Raw genomic sequence first — 20747 nt, 5'->3', positions numbered from 1 at the left:
ATTTTGACTAGAAATAAGACAAATATTCTTGGTAAGATTTTGAGTTTTTGCAGTGTTGCAGCTGGCATGGAGAGAGACGAGAGAGGAGACCAAACCTGTCAATCAAAACAACGGCGGAGCGCTTCGAGGGGGGCCAGGGAGTAATCTCGCCTCGGGCACCAAAATGGCTAGAGCCGGCCCTGCCTACAATCATAAAAACCTTCATTATATGACACAAACTTAATGCGTCTTTGGGTGTTTTGATGAGAACGTCTCATTCCTGAGCGTAGAAACCAAACCCTGAGCTCTTCAGTCACGTCTCTCCACCACATCAGAGCTGAGCCGATGACGCCGACGACCCCAGAGAGCGGAGAGCTGAAGGAGTTACGACCAACTCCTAAAGATGCATGAAATTAACATGAGAAGAATGTGACGTGTGTTTTAAACCATGTGACTCATCAAGAGGATTTGAAGAGTTTCCCCACACACAGAGCTTTTATTCTTCAAAAAACCAGCTCTTTGAAAATCTAATTAACTCTGAGGCGTTAACATCAGAAAGAATCCTACATTTCCCATGATGCAGCAGCACAATGTCCATTTAAACTCTCCACACTGCAAAAAATCAAAAATCTTACCATGAATTTTGTCTTAATTTTAGTCAAAATGTCATTTCTAGTCAAAATAAATCTCAGTCTACTTAAAACAAGACTCATCACATTAAAAAGCAGCTTGTTTTTAGACACTTTTTCCCTCTTTCAAGTATATTTTCACTTAAAATAATCTGATAGGGGAGCAGGTGTTTCTTCCTTCTTCCAAAAAAACTTGCTTTCACTGGCAGATTTTTCTACTTATTTCAAGTGAAAATGTGTTTGAAACAAGTGAAAATTGTCTAAAAACAAGTTAATTTTTGTGGAAAGGGACTGTTTTGACTAGAAATGAGACAAATATTCTTGGAAAGATTTTGAGTTTTTGCAGTGACGATGTTTCACAGCTGGTTTCAGACCTCTTGTGTGTTAAATTAGCGGACTGGCCCTTTAAATATCATCCAGCTGCCGTCTCATCCAGCCAACGCTCTCATCTCAATAACGGTCGGAGGCTGGTTCCTGTTTGTCCCAACAGATGTTCCCTCCCTGGCCAACACATCCCCCCCCCACCTCCTCCTCCTCTTTCTTCTCCTCCTTCTTCTCCTTTTGTCAGCACCGCTGCTGTTAAACGTCTCGGAGGCAGATGGCTGCAGCTCACAGGATCAATCTCTATCTCTGTCCAAAGGTGGACGCTGTAGTTTTTCTAATTGACCAACAGATGTTGAGTGTGTGTTGGAGCTGCTGAAACATCTGTGCCTGAAGGTGTGTGTGTGTTACTGTCACACATCTGGATTCAGGCACAGTCAAGTTTAAAGACGGACATCACTGTAGTGGATCGATGAGGTCGATTCCTTCTGTTCATACTGAATGTGGAAAGTCTGTTTTTCTTATTGTTGCAGCTGCAAAACCATCTGACTCTTACCAGACTTTTATCATTTATCATCTTATTTCACCTCCAGCTGCTCCTGTTTTCAATTAGACTTCTCTGTTTTCAATGTATCTTTGTCACTTTCACTTTTTGGTATTTCTGATACGTTCATTCATTGTATGTTTCAAATGTTTTGTCTTGGCTATATTGTAAATGGGGTTGCTTCGAGTTAAAATAAAGGTTATAAAATGCTTAATTCTACCACCATATATTAAATATGACAATTCTAATATTTAAGCTCTAATGTACAATGTTTGTTTTTGTTTTTTTATGGAAAAAGAAGGAGAGGAGGTGATTATAAGGACCCTGAATGCAACACAGGATGAGAAAGAGGAGTTCATGATGCTGGTGAGGGAGATGTGAAGTATTGATGAAGAAAAACACTTTCAGTCCTTCACTCTGCGGAGCCTCAACTCAACAACACAATGTGGAAAACTGAGGAAACTTAATTCAACCCAAACCACCACATTTCACCAAACCTCAGAGTTAGTTACACCAGACCGAACTGTAACTGCCCCACAACACAAAACCTTGTTCACTTACTGTCACAACAACAACAACTTGATCGATGTTACAGGTTAGTTTGTGTTCACATCCTCTGAGCTCAGACGTCAGACTCTTCGTCTGTGAAACTGAAACTTCCTGTTTCTGTTCTGTGGCTGTGATTCATAGATTCAGATCATATTCCTTTCAACTTTCAACAAAAACTCAAACTTTTCTAAAGCAGGGACAGATTTCTCTTAGGAACCAGAGAAGAATCTGAAATCTGTCATAAGTATCAATAAGAGAAATTAAGTATGACAGCTTCTCTCTTATGAAATATTTAATTAAAAACAACAGTGACTGGTCTCTGTCAGAGATGAAGACACCATGTTATAAAGAAGACGGAGCAGTGAACCACCACAGTGTTTCTCTGGGTGGGGCGTCGGATGTGTCGAGACAAGCAGACGCTCTGTTGGTTTGTTACTGTTACTGCTCCCAGGAAGGTTTCAACCACCAGCGCCTCGTCCACACGTCCACACGTCCACACATCCACACGTCCACACCCACTGACTCGTCGACTCACAGGACAGTCGGACGCTGTGTAACCATCAGTATACAGTGGCATCAGGCAGAAGTTTGGGCCCCCCTGGTTTAAAATGTCTGTTAATGTGAACAGTTCAAGATGAAATGATCTCCAAAAGGTGTAGAAAAGTTAAACATGAAACACTCTTTTCCAATATGTTCATCAATATCAGTGTATTATTATTTAGTTTTCTAGAGTTTCAGAGTGAAAAAGGGAAACAAAGCAGCAGCCTGCGACAGAATGGGAAACCCAGGAGACTTGAACTCTCAGACAACTTTGACCAAGGTATCGGACAAGATATTTACTATTTACACACCTTTTCCTTCAGGCCCTTTTCCTTTTCTGTCAGTTCAAACATGGAAAAGATGAAAAAATAGGCCTTTTGGAGATCACTTCATCTTCAACTTGCTTCTCTGCAGATTAGCAGGTCATTAACCCTTCGGCATTTATCATGAACACATCTCGTTTCCTTTTATTTATTATATTTTATTCCATTTTGTTTGGTTTGATATATATTCACTTCTGTGTCATTGTTTTACTGCATGTTTCTACTGTACATTACCTGTATCTATTTAGTTTTACACTGTAAAAACCCAAAATCTTACCAAGAATATTTGTCTTATTTCTAGTCAAAACGAATCTCATTATACCTGAAATAAGACTCATCACATTAAAAAGTAGCTTGTTTTTAGACACTTTTTACTTCTTTCAAGCAGATTTTCACTTAAAATAATCTGACAGTGGAGCAAGTTTTTCTTTCTTATTACAAACACGAAAAACTTTCTTTCACTGGCAGATTTTTCAACTTATTGGGGGGGGCTAAACTTTTCTTTTGCATACCACTGTATGAACACACACACAGACCCAGCGTGTGCACACACACCAGCTGCTACCGAGCTCTTTCTCCTCGGTGATGCCCCCCACCCCCACCTCCGACCTCCACGCTCCCTCACCCAGGTCTGACCTGAGCTCCGGTTCCCCTGGGAGCCCACACCAGCCCGACGGCGGCTGTTTAAACAGCGTGGGCGGTGGTGGTGGGTGGGGGGGGTGTAGGGGTCTCCTCTGACTCCTCACATCCTCTCATTATTACAACAAGGGTTAGGGTCAACTCCATGTGTCAGAGATAACAGATATGGAGAAGGTGCAACAGGCGGCGTGAGGAGGAGGACGGTGGCTCAGCGGGGACAGTCTGGTCTCTTTGGGGGGTGTGTGGGGGGGTTGGGGGGTTGAACTCACGGACCCAGAGGCCTCTGATTTAAAGGTATAATGTGTAGGAATTCCCCCCATCTAGCGGTGCGGTTGCATATCTGAACGTATTCTTGATGTTGCATTCACGTGAAATGGGGCAGACGTCAGACAGACAACAGACGCTGCATGTAACAGGATAAACAAGCGTCTATGTAAACAAGTGGTCCGCCAGCACGAGGCAAAACAATACAGGCCTGACAATATGTTGTCATGGTGATGTGGTATTGTTTTACCGTCTTTCTCTGGTGGAGTAAAATAACATCCGGTTGGTTTGCCGACGGCCGTCTGCCTGACTGCACCTGAATGCAACACCAGTGCCTCCGTCCTTCCTCACCCTACACAGTGGTGACAGTTTTAAAGGGTCAACGAGGAGTTTTGGAAAAGTGAAGTGTTTTCACGCTACATTTATGAGCCTCCGCACCGTGAAATTCTTTGACCGGCGCAAGACAGACTCATGTTTTCATTCATCAATAATTAAAGTCAGAGGTTGGAAGACGATCACATACCGTCGTAGTTCTCATGACTCGCCGAGCAGCGTCCGCCAAACCGAAAGTAAGGAAACGCTGGTCAGCTCGCCCAGCATTTCCACCACCACTAATAATAACAAAACAACGATAGAGACAGAACAATATATTTATCGAAAATGGGCCCATTAACATGTGTGTGCGTGTAAAAAATGGCGATGCAACATGGCCGCCTCGGTTCGGTGCGTTGCCCACTTATGTATTTGTAACGACTTGTAACAACTCATTCTAAGGTACCAGAAAGCTTTACTTTGTATGCGGGTGTGATTCCACTTCAGTGAAATACGGATTTATGAAAGACAGATTTGATTTTTTGCTAATAAAAAGCAAAATAAGTTACACACTGCGGCTTTAAGCAGAAGGCTTCCTGCTATTCCAGGTAGCAGCCGCCCAGTGTAACAGTAGACACACACACTGGAGTCTGGTTATGCCAAGCTGGGCTGTCTGCAGGTCTGACAGACTTGTATATATTTGTAGTCTATAAACAGACCTCACGTGGAGGTGGAGGGGGGGTGAGGGACTGGGTGTCAGGACACAGCAGCAGGTGTCCATGTTTCCTCCTGGAGAGCCAGAGCGCGCTCAAATACCGCACATTTATAACTTTACTTACACTTTACCAGCACATGCTCGAGTTAAAATACAAACTAACTACATATTATTATTAAATATGATGTTAGGAAAAATTCGGCTTTGAAAATAAACCAAAAAAACTTTAAATAATAATAAATAAACCTCTTAATGTGGACAGAATCGGGGACTTTCCTCTCATGGTAACACCGATAGCCACCGGTGCTAACAGGTTCAGAAGAGGAGCAACAACAACAAAAAGTGTTGAACTAATGAAAGCCGAATTAATCAATACACTCATATTGATTAATACGACGCATTACGCAGTGTTACGTCACGCGATAAAGCGACGTAATCGAGCTGTGAGTTGAAAACGTGGGAACATTTTGAACGGAGTTTGGTGGGAAAGTAAAAAGACTAAGAGCAGCTTTAAACCACACTAGCAGGCTGCTAACTCTTTATATTTAAATATATACATATAAACAGCTTTCACTTTCACACAAACAACAACTTACTTTAACTCCAATGAATGAAGCTCCTCTCTCTCTCCGCTGCTTTCATCGCTTCTGCTCCTTTAAATTAAAAAAAAACCCACGTGTTTTTCTTTTTTCTTCCCTTCCTTCCTTCTTCTTCCTCCCGTTTCTGTGAATTATTATTGAGGAAGAACAACAGGAGCAGCAGCAGCAGCGTTTATGGGGTTTTGTTCCCGACGCGCTTTTGTTATGATAATGATGAATTCCTCCTCAATACAAAAAAAAAAAGCATTTAAAAAAAAAATCCCATAGACTTAATAATAATAAAATATTCTGTTCAACAATAGATGATCCGCTGCTGCCTCCGCTTGTCCCACTTCATTCAAACTGTTGTTACAGTCATTGTTGCTGCTGGTTCAGCTGCTCCGCACTGAGCCCATTGTCTGACTGAGACACAGAGGAGGAGGAGAAGAGGAGGAGGAGAAAAGGAGGAGAGGAGGAGGAGGAGGAAGACAGAGGGAGGAGAAGAAGAGGAAAAAGAAGAGCTGGAGCTTGAGGGACAAACAGCTGGTTCACACTCATCCCTCCAGTCAGAGCTGCTGTCAGCGGAGAGAGAGGGAGAGGAGGAGGAGGAGGAGCAAGAGAAGGAGAAGGGGGAGGAGAGAGAGAGAGAGAGAGCACGTGGGGGGTAGAGCCAGATTCAGCGTCACCGCATGGAGTTAACTAATCTATCAATACCATTTATTGATTTATTATAGACAGGCAGCCCTGTAGTATATAATATAACTATTTACACACCTTTTCCTTCAGGCCCTTGTCCTTTTCTGTCAGTTTGAACATGGAAAAGATGGAAAAAAAAAATAGGCCTTTTGGAGATCACTTCATCTTCCACTTGCTTCTCTGCAGATTAGCAGGTCATTAACCCTTCAGCATTTATTAAAAACACATCTCTTTTCCTTTTATTTATTATATTTTATTCCATTTTAGTTTGGTTTGATATATAATCACTTCTGTTTCATTGTTTTACTGCATGTTTTTACTGCACATTACCTGTATCTATTTAGTTTTACACTGTAAAAACTCAAAATCTTACCAAGAATATTTGTCTTATTTTTAGTCACAATGTCTCATTTCTAGTCAAAACTAATCTCATTCTACTTAAAATAAGACTCATCACATTAAAAAGTAGTTTAGAGGAGGAGCAAGAGGAGGAGAGAGAGAGAGGAGGGGGAGGAGAGAAAGCACGTGGGGGTAGAGCCAGATCCAGCGTCACGCATGGAGTTAACTAATCTATCAATACCATTTATTGATTTATTATAGACAGCCAGCCCTGTGGCTTCTTCTTTTCTTTTTTTTCTTTTTTTTTTATTGAGCTCCTGTGATTTCTGTTTTGCCAACATTCACTTCAGGAGTTAATCAGCTGTGTCAATAAAGATCGGTTCAATCTGAGAGGAGGAAGCCAGAGAGAGAGAACAAAGGTGAAGCCTCCTGTGATACCAAACATTTATCCTGAGCCATAAAACCGACTCATTAAAGCATTAAAGAGTTTCATCTGTGTCTGTTATTACACTGTAAAACACTGTCCACACTGTAAAAGAGGTAAAACTGTGTCAGATCTTATTGGGTCTCCTAGTAGGTAATATGTTTTATTATATTGATCATTTCATTTCATTTTTGATTTATTTCATTCATGGTAGGCTATGTACATTCTCACATAGTTGCACATATACATCGTGTACACATTTTCACCATGAATGAAAAGGAGCAGGATGAAGAAAAAACGTTTAATACCTGCCCTCACACTGTGTGATCTAATCATGGATCACTGTTTTATAAGATGCCATATTGTTTATGAGCTGAATCTGAGTCAGGGATCAATAACTGTACAACTCATCAGGGGGTCAAGATGACGACCCACTTCCTGTTTGTCGGGGTCACACTCCAGGTGTGTGTCTTCACATGTTTCATGTGCAAATATGATTTTTGTGTATGAAGGGACACAAATCCAGATAATAATGTAGCCTACATTTGCTACAGGCCTGATGTGTTTAATCAGTTCTGGAGCCTCTAAAGGTCTCAAAAATGTATTATTATTACTTATTTATTTATTTATTTATCTATCACAAATGTATTTTCTAATTACATGAATGATTGATAACTGTTAATGAGAGACTCTACTGCTTTAATAGTGAACTTTTATGATACTTGGGGCATTTAAGGGAATATTTTAGTGACTAATATCAGAAAGAGAGATCTTATTGATCTGCAGAGAGGGCTTTAGGTTAAATTACAGCTAAATATACAGGTACAAACACACGACGAGATATAGAAATACGTCTTTACACATTTGTACAGTATTATATATAGGAGGAAAAACAGATCATGTGAGGATATGATATCAAATATTTGAAGATATTTCCTTTGTATGTTTTTATTCTAAACCGGTTTCTCTTTGTCTTTGTGCAGAACATTTCAGGAGTTTTGCAGCCTTTTAAAGTCTCAACAAAAAAGGAAATTGAATCGCATTAAGAAGAAGTAAAGAAGAAGTATAACTGTCTTATAATTGATATCTGAGACTGAGCTGCTTTAATAGTGAACTTTTATGATATTTGGGGCATTTTAGGGAATATATCTAGTTACTTTATTGATCTGCTGGGAGGGCTTTAGGTTGAATTACAGATCAATATACATGTACAAATATATAATATGAGAATATGTCATTATACAGTATGATAGGAGGAAAAACAGATATAATATCAAATATTTGAAGATATTTCCTTCGTATGTTTTATTATAAGATGGTTTCTCTTTGTCTCTGATATTAAACAGTGATCATGGATCATTGATCTCCCTCTTGTTTCCGTCCTCGCGGCTGAGTGAAGGCGAGCGGCCGTTATCCGTGTCAAACATCAGCTCATCTCTCTTTGAACAAACTGGCTTAGTGTCTCTCCCGCGGCCTCGTGGCTTCGCTCCCTCCGCCGGCTCGTCTGATTTATTCTGTAAATCCGGCGGGATTAAAACCTCAACACGCGTGTGGAGCAAATTCATTCACATGACGTGGAAACAAAACCACAAACTGTTGCTGCTCCGTTTTCTACCGACTGTAACAACGCTGACACGTCAAAGCCATTTAACACTGTGCATGTGTGTAGATGTATGTGTGTGTGTGTGTAGATGTATGTGTGTGTCAATGGTTCTCAACGTGGGGTCTGGGGACCCCCAGGGGTCCTTGAGAGGGTTGAAGGGGGTCCCCAACTTTTTCTTGAAATTTTACCAGTTTTTTCTAGAAGGTCTTTTGTTTTTTTGTGTGTGTTTTTTATTTTATTTTACCACTTTTTCTCGTTTTTTTGTAATAACTTTTTTGAGGAATGTTACCACTTTTTTTCTAGAATTTTTTAAAACTTTTTTTATTTTTTACTTTTTTTACGAGAAATTTTACCACTTTTTTGAGAAAATTTTTACTTTTTTTTTTAGAAGTTTTACCACTTCTTCCTTTTTTTTCTTTTTTGAGAAATGTTACCACTTTTTTCTAGAATTATTTTTGCTTCTTTTTATTTTTTACTTTTTTTAACAAGAAATTTTACCACTTTTTTTCGAGAAAATGTTTACCTTTTTATTATTATTATTTTTTTACCACTTCTTCCTAGAAATGTTAAAACGTTTTTGGAGAAATTGTACCACTTTTTTCCAGAAATGTCTCTATAATATTTCCTAAATTTCACGCCAATGGTCCTAATTTAAATGTACAAAAAAGTGACATTCTTTAGTCTCAGGACAAATATTTGTGTATTTCTGGTGTTTACTTCAAAATTTGGTCCAATGGGGGTCCGTGGTCTAATTTGTGTCAGTTTAGGGGTCCTTGATGTAAAAAAGTTTGAGAACCACTGACCTGTGTGACCCTGCAGCAGGACACAATGTCCCATTAACGTGTCATTAACGCGTCGTCATGTACACAACCGATGGGAGGGGTAAGTGACCAATTAGATCTGAGCCACTTCCTGTTTCATCTCTATCAGCCTCCATTATCACTGGACGTGTAAACACACACACACGCACACAGACACACACCAACCTGAAACCCTCTCTGGGGCTGAAGTCAGAGCCGTCTGGGTGGGTGGGGGGCAGAAGGGGCAGTAAAAATAGCCCCGTTCTCCCTCTCAGGTTACCTCGCCACAGTCCAGGTTGAAATACCAGAACACACGCACACAGGACGCTTTTCATGGAGCGTTTACAGAGGAATGTTATTAGTCCACGTTGTGTGTAACACTACATTCACTTCCTGTGAGTAACGATGAGTCATCATGTCTCACACACACACATTTTGTCTCACACACTCTGTCAGTTGCGATGGTACCGTTAAAGTGTCGTTAAAGACGTTAAAACAGTGAGTCAGCTGATTCTCTACATGAAAACTCATAATTAAACATCAACAAAGTTCAATCTGATCAGTTTCAGGGACTCGATGTGAGAAACAGTGAATCAGGAAAAATCTCAACCACTGTCAGTGATTTATTACAACATTTACATTTACTGTTACTTTTATTGACTGATCTACTGGTGGTTTTCAGTGTTTTTCCTGTCACAGATGCTCTTCTAACACACACACTACAATATGAATGGATGAGTCGGGTATTGAACCAGCGATCTCCTGATCCACAGGGAGTGGCACCGTTTCATCATGTTAAATCTGATGATACAGAGACGTGAATATAACTTTTACCAACAGATTTAAATGCAAAGACAAGCTGAAACCGTCTTTTACAGCACTTTGCTCTACCAGTCACATTTAGAGTCATAGCAGATGTAACACAGACATTTACACAGCTCTGTCAGATTCAACCCTCTTTGTATAAAGCTTGACTCTGGTGGGACTCGAACCCACAACCTTTGAATCTCTTTCGGTTTCTAGAAGTCCAATGCCCTGTCCATTGCGCCACAGAGCCACAGACAATCATGAAACAACTTAATGTGGTTAAGACGTTAAAAAGCAGGAGGAGAATTTAACTTTTAACGACAGATTTTAATCAAAACTTGGTCCAACTTCTTCAGTCAATTGTTACATAACAGTCTCATTTAGAGACTTAGACTTCCATGGACATACAGCAGACGTAAGTGTTAGCAATGGACAACATTTACTAATTTCTGTTCATGTCAAACCAACTCCACAGTTCTCATGATCCTTTCACCTCTATATAAAGCTTGACTTTGGTGGGACTCGAACCCACAACCTTTGAATCTCTTCCCTCACTGTTAACCTAGAAGTCCAATGAGCTGTCCATTGCGCCACAGAGCCACAAAGAAACTATGACCTGATCTATTTAACCTTCATCCATCAAAGTTTTTCTGAATTTTCAGCATTTGTATGTCTTTGTAAATACTTTCCTTTAGTTGCAGTGAGTTGAGCCTCCAGGGCCACCGTAGCTTTGGAGTAAAGCAGGAGAATTTAACTTTTACTAACATAACAGATTTAAATCCAGAACTTTGCACTGTTAGACAGTCAGAGAGTTAGATTTCCATTGATAAGATGTAACTGTTATTTAAAGCGCGACTCTGGTGGGACTCGAACCCACAACCTTTGAATCTCTTTCTGCTTCTAGAAGTCCAATGCGCTGTCCATTGCGCCACAGAGCCACAGATGAACTACAAAAATATCTATTTAATCCTCATTGATGAAACCAAAATTTACCAAAATGTTTTTTAAAAAGTGGATGTTTGTGACTTTGCAAATGTTTTGCGGTGAGTTGAGCCCTCAGAGCCACCGTAGTTTTGAAGTACAGTAGGAGGAGAATTTAACTTTTACTTACAGATTTAAATCCAAAGCCGCCGTTGAGTTTAAGTTTTCTTTTACACACACATTTAGAGTCAGAGCAGATGTAACTATTACTTCGTATAAAGCTCGACTCTGGAGGGACTCGAACCCACAACCTTTGAATCTCTTCACCCTCTGTGTTAATCTAGAAGTCCAATGCGCTGTCCATTGCGCCACAGAGCCACAGGGCCAGTGTCAGAGTATGAGTTCAATAAAGAACACCTAAACATGTGACGATAACAGAGAAGAACAAGACTTTCTCCAATTTCTTCTTTATCTATCAGTCAATTGTTACATAACAGTCACATTTAGAGACTTAGATTTCACATGGATATACAGTAGATGTAAGTGTTAGTAATGGACAACATTTACACAGTTCATGTCAAACCAACTCCACAGTTCTCATGATCCCTTCACCTCTATATAAAGCTCGACTCTGGTGGGACTCGAACCCACAACCTTTGAATCACTTCCCTCACTGTTAATCTAGAAGTCCAACGCGCTGTCCATTGCGCCACAGAGCCACAGGGTTAGTGTAAGAGTGTGAGTTTAATAAAAACACCTCCACATGTGACGGTAAGAGAGAAGAACTAGACAAAACTACACACAAAGGTGATTTAGTGTCTCAGATCGATATATGGAAGATATGACTGTTATTAATGTCACAGTTTCTACCTTCACCTCTTTGTATAAAGCTCGACGCTGGTGGGACTCAAACCCACAACCTTTGAATCTCTTCACCCTCTGAGTTAATCTAGAAGTCCAATGCCCTGTCCATTGCGCCACAGAGCCACAGAGATACTATGACCTTCATCGACCAAACTCACAATATTTACCAAACGTGACAGCAGATGTTTTTCTGAATTTGCAGCATCTTTGTGTCTTTTTATATATTTTTCTTTAGTTGCAGTGAGTTGAGCCTCCAGGGCCACCATAGCTTTGGAGTAAAGGAGAAGAATTTAACTTTAACTAAAAGATTTAAATCCAAAGACTTGGTCCAGTTGAAATTGTCTTTGCACTGTTAGACAGTCAGAGGTGTTAGATTTCCATTGATATAAGATGCAACTGTTACTTAAAGCTCGACTCTGGTGGGACTCGAACCCACAACCTTTGAATCTCTTCTCCCACTGAGTTAATCTAGAAGTCCAATGCGCTGTCCATTGCGCCACAGAGCCACAGAGCCAACAACAAACCATCACCATCTCAGTGAACTATACACTGTGTAAATCAATATATGCCATCTTGATCTATACGTCTCACTTTACTCCGTCAGCTCCTGAACACAGACGCTGTTTTATCCCAGTCAGTAAAACGAGCATCAGTCTCCTCCCTCAGCTCTGAGCTTTGTGTTGTTCTGCAACCAACATGTGGACAGTATTTCATTGTCAAGACTGAGCAGCCGACAGAAAATCCATTCCTCTCCTCCTCCTCCTCCTCCCTCCCTGTTCCTACATTAACTCATTAACAGGAACCTCTCCATGCAGTCGATGCCTGTTAGAAAGCACACGCTGTGCATTTCATGGATCAGACCAGACGACCAGATCGATGCTGCACTGCAAAAACTCAAAATCTTTCCAAGAATATTTGTCTTATTTCTTGTCAAAATGTCTCATTTCTAGTCAAAACTAATCTCTTTTCATTTAAAATGAGACTTGTCACCTTAAAAAATAACTTGTTCTTAGACATTTTCACTTGTTTCAAACAAATTTTTTACTTAAAATAAGTAGAAAAATCTGCCAGTGAAAGCAAGTTTTTTTGTGCTCGTAATAAGGAAGAAAAACTTACTCCACTATCAGATTTTTCTACTTATTTCAAGTGAAAATATGCTTGAAAGAAGTAAAAAGTGTCTAAAAACAAGCTACTTTTTATGTGATGAGTCTTATTTTAAGTATAATGAGATTGTTTTGACTAGAAATAAGACAAATATTCTTGGTAAGATTTTGAGTTTTTGCAGTGTGGTGCACCCTGAAGCAACCCGAAACCAGATCGCAGCGGAGCAGAGTGAATTATGGGAAAACACAGCTGACGTTACCTTGTGACAGGCGGACGGGCTGCGTGACCTGGAGCCCGTCGACGGCGCACAGATTCCCACAGGGATGCAGTGTGATGAGCCCCGAGCGGTTCTCTATGTAGCAGTGCTGAGCGGCCACGCCGGGGCCCTGGATGCTGATGTCCATGGGGCCATGACCCAGAGTGGTCCGACCTGGGGGGAGGAGGAGGGGGTTAGATACAGTGTGGGGGAGCACATACTGAACATATTGATCTGATATTTATTATTATTTAGTTTTTCTGATTATGTTTATTTGTGTATTTGTAAATGGATCCCCAATGTGACGACGAATGGGGGTCCGTTTAAAGACCAACAATGTGTTGTCACAAGACAATCAAAATAGTCGAACAATTAAGTCAAACTACAAAAATATATCAACTACAAATCCCTTAGTACAACAATAGGATAAAAGAAACCTTTAAAATAGCCAATAGCTTATTAAAAGTTGTTCAAAATATGATTTCTTTATGCATAACTCATGGTTTAAATATCTGACTCAAACCTTTGAATCTCTCTCTCTTTGAATCTCTTTCTGTTTCTAGAAGTCCAATGTGCTGTCCACAGAGCCACAGATACACAAAATCTATTTAATCTCCATTGACCAAACTCAAATTGACCAGAACTTTACAAATGCTTTCTGAAGTTGCGGTGAATTGAGCCCTCTGGGCCATCGTAGTTTTGGAGTTACCAATGGACGACAGTTCCACAGCTCCATCAGATTCGCTCACTCATGATCTGACATAGTTTCTACCTTTGTCTCTTTGTATAAAGCTCAACTCTGGTGGGACTCGAACCCACAACCTTTGAATCTCTTCACTAACTGTTAATCTAGAAGTCCAATGCGCTGTCCATTGTGCCACAGAGCCACAGAGAAACATGAAATTAATTAACGTGGTTAAGATGTTAAAAAGCAGGAGGAGAATTTAACTTTTAACAACAGATTTTAATCAAAACTTGATCCAATTTCTTCTTTAACTATCAGTCAATTATTACATAACAGTCACATTAAGAGACTTAGATTCCACATGGATATACAGTAGATGTAAGTGTTAGCAATGGACGACATTTACACAGTTCTGTTCATGTCGACTCCACAGAGTTCTCATGATCCCTTCACCTCTATATAAAGCTCGACTCTGGTGGGACTCGAACCCACAACCTTTGAATCTCTTCACTCACTGTTAATCTAGAAGTCCAATGCGCTGTCCATTGCGCCACAGAGCCACAGAGAAACATGAAATTAATTAACGTGGTTAAGATGTTAAAAAGCAGGAGGAGAATTTAACTTTTAACAACAGATTTTAATCAAAACTTGATCCAATTTCTTCTTTAACTATCAGTCAATTGTTACATAACAGTCTCATTTAGAGACTTAGATTTCCAGGAGAATATAAAGTAGATGTAAGTGTTAGCAATGGACGACATTTACACAGTTCTGATCATGTTGAACCAATTCCACAGTGTTCTCATGATCCCTTCACCTCTATATAAAGCTCGACTCTGGTGGGACTCGAACCCACAACCTTTGAATCTCTTTCTGTTTCTAGAAGTCCAATGCGCTGTCCATTGCGCCACAGAGCCACAGACACACCGATTCTATTTAACCTTCATTGAGAAAAAAGTGCCTGTTTGTGTCTTTGCAAAAGCTCCCTCTCATGATCCTTCACCTCTATATAAAGCTCGACTCTGGTGGGACTCGAACCCACAACCTTTGAATCTCTTCACCCACTGTGTTCATCTAGAAGTCCAATGCGCTGTCCATTGCGCCACAGAGCCACAGGGCCACAGGGCCAGTGTCAGAGTATGAGTATAGTAAAAAAAAACATCTCCACATGTGACGATAACAGAGAAGAACGAGACAAAACTAAGACAGAAAAACGTTTTTATTTTCTAAATTTGCATTTTTTTTCCTTTTAGTTGCAGTGACTTGAACTGTCAGGGCCACTGTAGTTTTGGAGAAAAGGAGAAGAGAAGAATTTAAATTTGACCAGTTTCCAACTATCAGTGAATGCTGATGTGAACGCTTGACTCTGGTGGGACTCGAACCCACAACCTTTGAATGTCTTCCCCCACTGAGTTAATCTAGAAGTCCAACGCGCTGTCCATTGCGCCACAGAACCACAGACAAATATGGAACATCTTAATGTGGTTAAGATGTTAAAAAGCAGGAGGAGAATTTAACTTTTAACAAAAGTTTTGATCAAAACTTTGAATTTCGTCTTCAACTATCAGTCAATTGTTACATAACAGTCTCATTTACACAGTTCTGTTCATGTCAAACCAACTCCACAGTTCTCATGATCCCTTCACCTCTATATAAAGCTCGACTCTGGTGGGACTCGAACCAACAACCTTTGAAACTCTTTCTCTTTCTAGAAGTCCAATGGGCTGTCCCTTGCGCCACAGAGCCACAGAGAAAATAGATCTATTTAATCTTCATTGACCAAACTCAAATTTACCAAACATTAGAAAAAAGTGCTTGTTTGTGTCTTTGCAAATGTTCAGCAGTGAGTTGAGCCTTCAGGGCCACTGTAGTTTTGAAGTACAGCAGGAGGGGAATTGAACTTTTACTGACTGATTTAAATTCATAGACTTGGTCCAGTTGAAGTTTTCATTTACAGCACTTTGCACTATTAGTCACATTTATAGTATTACTCAGGATCTGTCACAGTTTCTACCTTGACCTCTTTGTATAAAGCTCGACTCTGGTGGGACTCGAACCCACAACCTTTGAATCTCTTCACTCACTGTTAATCTAGAAGTCCAATGCGCTGTCCATTGCGCCACAGAGCCACTGACAAACATGAAATTAATTAACGTGGTTAAGATGTTAAAAAGCAGGAGGAGAATTTAACTTTTAACAACAGATTTAATATCAGATAATCAAAACTTGATCCAATTTCTTCTTTAACTATCAGTCAATTATTACATAACAGTCACATTTAGAGACTTAGATTTCACATGGATATACAGTAGATGTAAGTGTTAGCAATGGACGACATTTACACAGTTATGTTCATGTCAAAACTCCACAGAGTTCTCATGATGCTTCACCTCTATATAAAGCTCAACTCTGGTGGGACTGGAACCCACAACCTTTGAATCTCTTCACCTACTGTGTTAATCTAGAAGTCTGCTGTCCATTGCGCCGCAGAGCCACGGACAAACACGGAACATCTTAACCACGTTAAAACCATTAACTGGACCCAGAGTCTGTAATAAAAATTATCTATCTATCTATCTATCTATCTATCTATCTATCTATCTATCTATCTATCTATCTATCTATCTATCTATCTATCTATCTATCTATCTATCTATCTATCTATCTATCTATCTATCATTAAAAAGCAGGAGGAGAATTTAACTTTTAACAACAGATTTTAATCAAAACTTGGTCCAATTTCTTCTTAACTATCAGTCAATTATTACATAACAGTCTCATTTAGAGACTTAGATTTCACATGGATATACAGTAGATGTAAGTGTTAGCAATGGACGACATTTACACAGTTCTGTTCTGAGACAAAACTACAGAAAAACGTTTTTATTTTCTAAATTTTTTTCTTTTAGTTGCAGTGACTTGAACTCTCAGGGCCACCGTGAGAAGAAGAATTTAACTTTGACCAGTTTCCAACTATCAATGAATGCTGATGTGAAAGCTCGACTCCAGTGGGACTGGAACCCACAACCTTTGAATCTCTTCCTGTTTCTTTTTTTTTTTTTTTTTTAAGTATATTTTTAGGCTTTTTTGCCTTTATTTGATAGCACAGTGAGACAGACAGGAAAGGGGGAGGCAGAGAGAGGGGGAATGACATGCAGGAAAGGCCCGACGCGGGATCCGAACCGGGGATGCCTGCGTTGAGGACTGTAGCCTCTACATGGGGCGGCTGCTTTAACCACTGCGCCACGCACCGCCCCAAATCTCTTCCTGTTTCTAGAAGTCCAATGCGCTGTCCATTGCGCCACAGAGCCACAGACACATCAAATCTATTTTATCTTCATTGACCAAACTCAGATTTACCAAACATTAGATCCATTACTGTTTCTACCTTCACCTCTTTATATATAAAGCTCAACTCTGGTGGGACTCGAACCCACAACCTTTGAATGTCTTCACTCACTGAGTTAATCTAGAAGTCCAACGCGCTGTCCATTGCGCCACAGAGCCACTGACAACCATAGAACATCTTAACGTGGTTAAGATGTTAAAAAGCAGGAGGAGACTTTAACTTTTAACAACATATTCTAATCAAAACTTGGTCCAATTTTTTCTTTAACTATCAGTCAATTATTACATAACAGTCACATTTAGAGACTTAGATTTCCACGGATATACAGTAGTATACACAGTTCTGTTCATGTCGAACCAACTCCACAGTTCTCATGATCCTTCACCTCTATGTAAAGCTCGACTCTGGTGGGACTCGAACCCACAACCTTTGAATCTCTTTCTGTTTCTAGAAGTCCAATGCGCTGTCCATTGCGCCACAGAGCCACAGAAAAACATAGAAAATCTTAACGTGGTTAAGATTCTACAAAGCAGGAGGAGAATTTAACTTTTAACAAAAGATTTTAATCAAAACTTGGTCCAATTTCTTCTTTAACTATCAGTCAATTGTTACATAACAGTCTCATTTAGAGACTTAGATTTCACATGGATATACAGCAGACGTAAGTGTTCACAACTCCACAGTTCTCATGATCCCTTCACCTCTATATAAAGCTCAACTCTGGTGGGACTCGAACCCACAACCTTTGAATCTCTTAATCCTCTATGTTATTCTAGAATTCCAATGTGCTGTCCATTGTGCCACAGACACATCATGACTGATCTACAGTGTTTAACCTTCATTGATGAAACCAAAAGATTGTTGGATTGTTTGTGTCTTTGCAAATGGTTTGTAGTGAGTTGAGCCCTCAGAGCCACCGTAGTGTTGAAGTACAGCAGGAGGAGAATTTAACTTTTACTGACGGATTTAAATCCAAAGAGTCCAACAGTTGAAGTTTTCTTTTACAGCACTTTGTACTGTTCAGACATTTAGAGTCATAGCAGATGTAACTATTAGACAGCTCTGTCAGATGCACCCACATCACAGTTTCTACCTTCATTTATTCGTATAAAGCTCGACTCTGGTGGGACTCGAACCCACAACCTTTGAATCTCTCCACCCACTGAGTTAATCTAGAAGTCCAATGCGCTGTCCATTGCGCCACAGAGCCACAGACAACCATGAAACAACTTAATGTGGTTAAGATGTTAAAAAAACATGACATTACTATGAAACTGACGATTATTTCTAGGCTATTTCTAGACATTATGACGTAATTAACGGCTTGTAAATTAAAGGGTTAACAAATATACTTGTTGCTGTGAGCTCAGCGACACCTGAAGGTAACACGAGCGACACCTGAAGGCAACACCTGAGTGAGTAACAGCCAGAGAACAGAGACTTTAATCAGACAGATAACTCAACCTGGAAATGACCCCGGTGCTGACAGAGCAGAGGTCAAAGGTCACGGGATGAAACCTAAATGTGTGTGTGTGTGTGTGTGTCTGACCCTCGGGCAGCGGCAGCAGGGTGATGGCCGTGCTCAGACGTCCACTCCCCAGACTGACCAGGTGGGGGCGCTCCGCCTGGAACTTCAGCCCCTTCCCCGTCTCTATCAGGTCCAGAGGGGTGCTCTGTGGAGGAGGAGGAGGAGGAGGTCAAAGGTCACCACAGGTTAATAACAACAAGGTTTCTATCTGAGTTTAATATTCAGACTCATCCATGTGAGATTTGACTTTATAAATGTTTTATTTTGTTGTGTTTACATCAGGTGAGTTCAGGTACAGTCTGTTTTGGGGTAAAATAAAGTACCAGACTCCGTTCACACAGTCTCAGACATTATATTCATGCATACAGGAACATAAACATGATATTTAACAATAACAGAGCTGCAGGTCTGAACAATAATGTTAAATAGAAATCAACTCAACTACAGAAACAAATCAAAACTAGTCTAAGAACTATGAATCAATAGATAATAATCAATGATTAATTCTGGCTCCAAAGAGTTGTTGTAGTTGCAAATCTGTTAATTTGCATTTTTGCAACATTTGTTGTTGGAAATTTACTATAAAACACAAAAACTGCAACTGTGGGTTCCTTTTTTTTTTTGGACACTTGAAGTTCACAAAATAAACATTTTCAGCCAAATATTTGTTCTATAAAAAAAGATGTTACAACTGCAACATGTAAACAGTTTACTCAAGTTTTACAACAGTTTTTTTTGGCATGCTGCATGACGTCTCCATGGAAACGGCCCAGCATCAACAGTTTGTTTGATCGTTTGAAGCAGTTTGATGGAAAGAAAAGACGAACGTGACACTTTATTTTACAATATGTGTAAAATAAAACAGATTCTCAGTCTCAACTCTTTACATTATTTTGGATTGTTTATTATTATAGGATGTATTTTTTTTAAAATCTAAATTCATCCTATGCTCTGCTGGATCAGAGTGATAGTTTTCGTTCCTTCATGTTTTGAACACAGGCGGTACAAAGAGAAAGTTCATATGGAATGTGCCTGTGATTTCTTTGTGTATTTAATTTCATTAGGAAGTCATTGGCCGTAATAGAGTTGTTCCTGTTTTCTTTTCTTTTCTTTTCTTTTTCTGTCCATATTAATTACAAGTAATCTGTCAGACCGTCTAGTTTCATGTCAGAAGGAAATGATTAAGTGGCAGGGAAAGTAAAGTTATCTACATCCTGCTGCTGTCCAGGCATCGAAGGTGTAAATTATAATCTCAATACGTCATCTACTGCCTGGTAAAATCTTGATTCATTTACATTATAGCCTACTATGATCTGTCCTTTCATTTTATATTGGAATATTATTTGGGCAAGATTCATAATTTCAACATGAGGTCAGCAAATAATCTTCATCCCACTTTTTTCAAGTCTACTTTTCTCTCAGTTCTCAATTAGATTTAGAGGTCTGCACTTTTGTGAATTCATTACCAATCCACCTTAGAAACTGCACAAGCATAAAGAAACAAATAATTCACTTTCTATTGGCCCAGTTGAGCAACGCATAACTCACATATTTTCTTTACATCACCACACAATATTGCTTTTCTCTCTCTCTCTTTTCTAATTGTTTTATGTTGTTCTTCACATTACTGTAAATTAAATGTATGTTTAAAGCAGAAGTAAGCGATCCGGTGGTTTTGTCTAACTTCCTGTCAGCTGATGGAGTTAGCAGTCCCCGCCCTCGTCCCTACGTCACCACATTCACACGCATCCCTTGGCTGCACACATTTTATGCCGTTCTCTCTCCTCATTGGATAAAGGTTGTAGGATACAAGGAAAGTTTTCTCCTCGGCTCAGAGCAGAGCAGAGTGACTGACAGACCCGTGTTTCAGACCAAACACTCTATGTAAGTAATTGCTGTCGGAAGATATAACTATTTAAGACTTATATTAACACAAACATTCCACTTACTTCTGCTTTAATTTTATCTGCACTTGACA

General features: G+C 39.8%; 1 protein-coding gene and 14 non-coding genes across 15 annotated transcripts in view; all 15 read right to left on the bottom strand.

Moving 5' to 3' along the window:
• phldb1b (pleckstrin homology-like domain, family B, member 1b) overlaps positions 1-20747 on the bottom strand; it is a 146956-nt gene that overhangs the window by 117789 nt on the left and 8420 nt on the right. Inside the window, exons 3-4 of the mRNA XM_085796635.1 lie at positions 18791-18914; positions 13211-13381 (exon numbers count right to left, since the gene is read on the bottom strand). Coding sequence (XP_085652761.1) covers positions 13211-13381; positions 18791-18914 — 295 coding nt within the window. The remainder of the gene's footprint in view (positions 1-13210; positions 13382-18790; positions 18915-20747) is intronic.
• On the bottom strand, positions 10227-10312 carry trnar-ucu (transfer RNA arginine (anticodon UCU)). The gene is given in 2 exon segments: positions 10227-10262; positions 10276-10312. It is a non-coding gene; the product is annotated as a tRNA-Arg (tRNA).
• On the bottom strand, positions 10915-11000 carry trnar-ucu (transfer RNA arginine (anticodon UCU)). Its single transcript is given in 2 exon segments — positions 10915-10950; positions 10964-11000. It is a non-coding gene; the product is annotated as a tRNA-Arg (tRNA).
• On the bottom strand, positions 11267-11361 carry trnar-ucu (transfer RNA arginine (anticodon UCU)). Its single transcript has 2 exons — positions 11325-11361; positions 11267-11302 (listed from the first exon to the last, which is right to left on the bottom strand). It is a non-coding gene; the product is annotated as a tRNA-Arg (tRNA).
• trnar-ucu (transfer RNA arginine (anticodon UCU)) lies at positions 11610-11702 on the bottom strand. The gene is made up of 2 exons: positions 11666-11702; positions 11610-11645 (listed from the first exon to the last, which is right to left on the bottom strand). It is a non-coding gene; the product is annotated as a tRNA-Arg (tRNA).
• trnar-ucu (transfer RNA arginine (anticodon UCU)) lies at positions 12259-12353 on the bottom strand. The gene is made up of 2 exons: positions 12317-12353; positions 12259-12294 (listed from the first exon to the last, which is right to left on the bottom strand). It is a non-coding gene; the product is annotated as a tRNA-Arg (tRNA).
• On the bottom strand, positions 14002-14094 carry trnar-ucu (transfer RNA arginine (anticodon UCU)). Its single transcript has 2 exons — positions 14058-14094; positions 14002-14037 (listed from the first exon to the last, which is right to left on the bottom strand). It is a non-coding gene; the product is annotated as a tRNA-Arg (tRNA).
• On the bottom strand, positions 14360-14452 carry trnar-ucu (transfer RNA arginine (anticodon UCU)). Its single transcript has 2 exons — positions 14416-14452; positions 14360-14395 (listed from the first exon to the last, which is right to left on the bottom strand). It is a non-coding gene; the product is annotated as a tRNA-Arg (tRNA).
• On the bottom strand, positions 14724-14809 carry trnar-ucu (transfer RNA arginine (anticodon UCU)). The gene is given in 2 exon segments: positions 14724-14759; positions 14773-14809. It is a non-coding gene; the product is annotated as a tRNA-Arg (tRNA).
• Positions 14910-15004, bottom strand: trnar-ucu (transfer RNA arginine (anticodon UCU)). Its single transcript has 2 exons — positions 14968-15004; positions 14910-14945 (listed from the first exon to the last, which is right to left on the bottom strand). It is a non-coding gene; the product is annotated as a tRNA-Arg (tRNA).
• trnar-ucu (transfer RNA arginine (anticodon UCU)) lies at positions 15254-15348 on the bottom strand. Its single transcript has 2 exons — positions 15312-15348; positions 15254-15289 (listed from the first exon to the last, which is right to left on the bottom strand). It is a non-coding gene; the product is annotated as a tRNA-Arg (tRNA).
• trnar-ucu (transfer RNA arginine (anticodon UCU)) lies at positions 15929-16021 on the bottom strand. Its single transcript has 2 exons — positions 15985-16021; positions 15929-15964 (listed from the first exon to the last, which is right to left on the bottom strand). It is a non-coding gene; the product is annotated as a tRNA-Arg (tRNA).
• Positions 17305-17399, bottom strand: trnar-ucu (transfer RNA arginine (anticodon UCU)). Its single transcript has 2 exons — positions 17363-17399; positions 17305-17340 (listed from the first exon to the last, which is right to left on the bottom strand). It is a non-coding gene; the product is annotated as a tRNA-Arg (tRNA).
• On the bottom strand, positions 17641-17726 carry trnar-ucu (transfer RNA arginine (anticodon UCU)). Its single transcript is given in 2 exon segments — positions 17641-17676; positions 17690-17726. It is a non-coding gene; the product is annotated as a tRNA-Arg (tRNA).
• trnar-ucu (transfer RNA arginine (anticodon UCU)) lies at positions 18357-18451 on the bottom strand. Its single transcript has 2 exons — positions 18415-18451; positions 18357-18392 (listed from the first exon to the last, which is right to left on the bottom strand). It is a non-coding gene; the product is annotated as a tRNA-Arg (tRNA).

Source organism: Trachurus japonicus, chromosome 13 (genome assembly GCF_045865225.1).
Source record: "Trachurus japonicus isolate A0001 chromosome 13, Traja_1.0".
NCBI lineage: Eukaryota > Metazoa > Chordata > Actinopteri > Carangiformes > Carangidae > Trachurus > Trachurus japonicus.
This window is presented reverse-complemented; position numbering and strand designations above follow the sequence as displayed.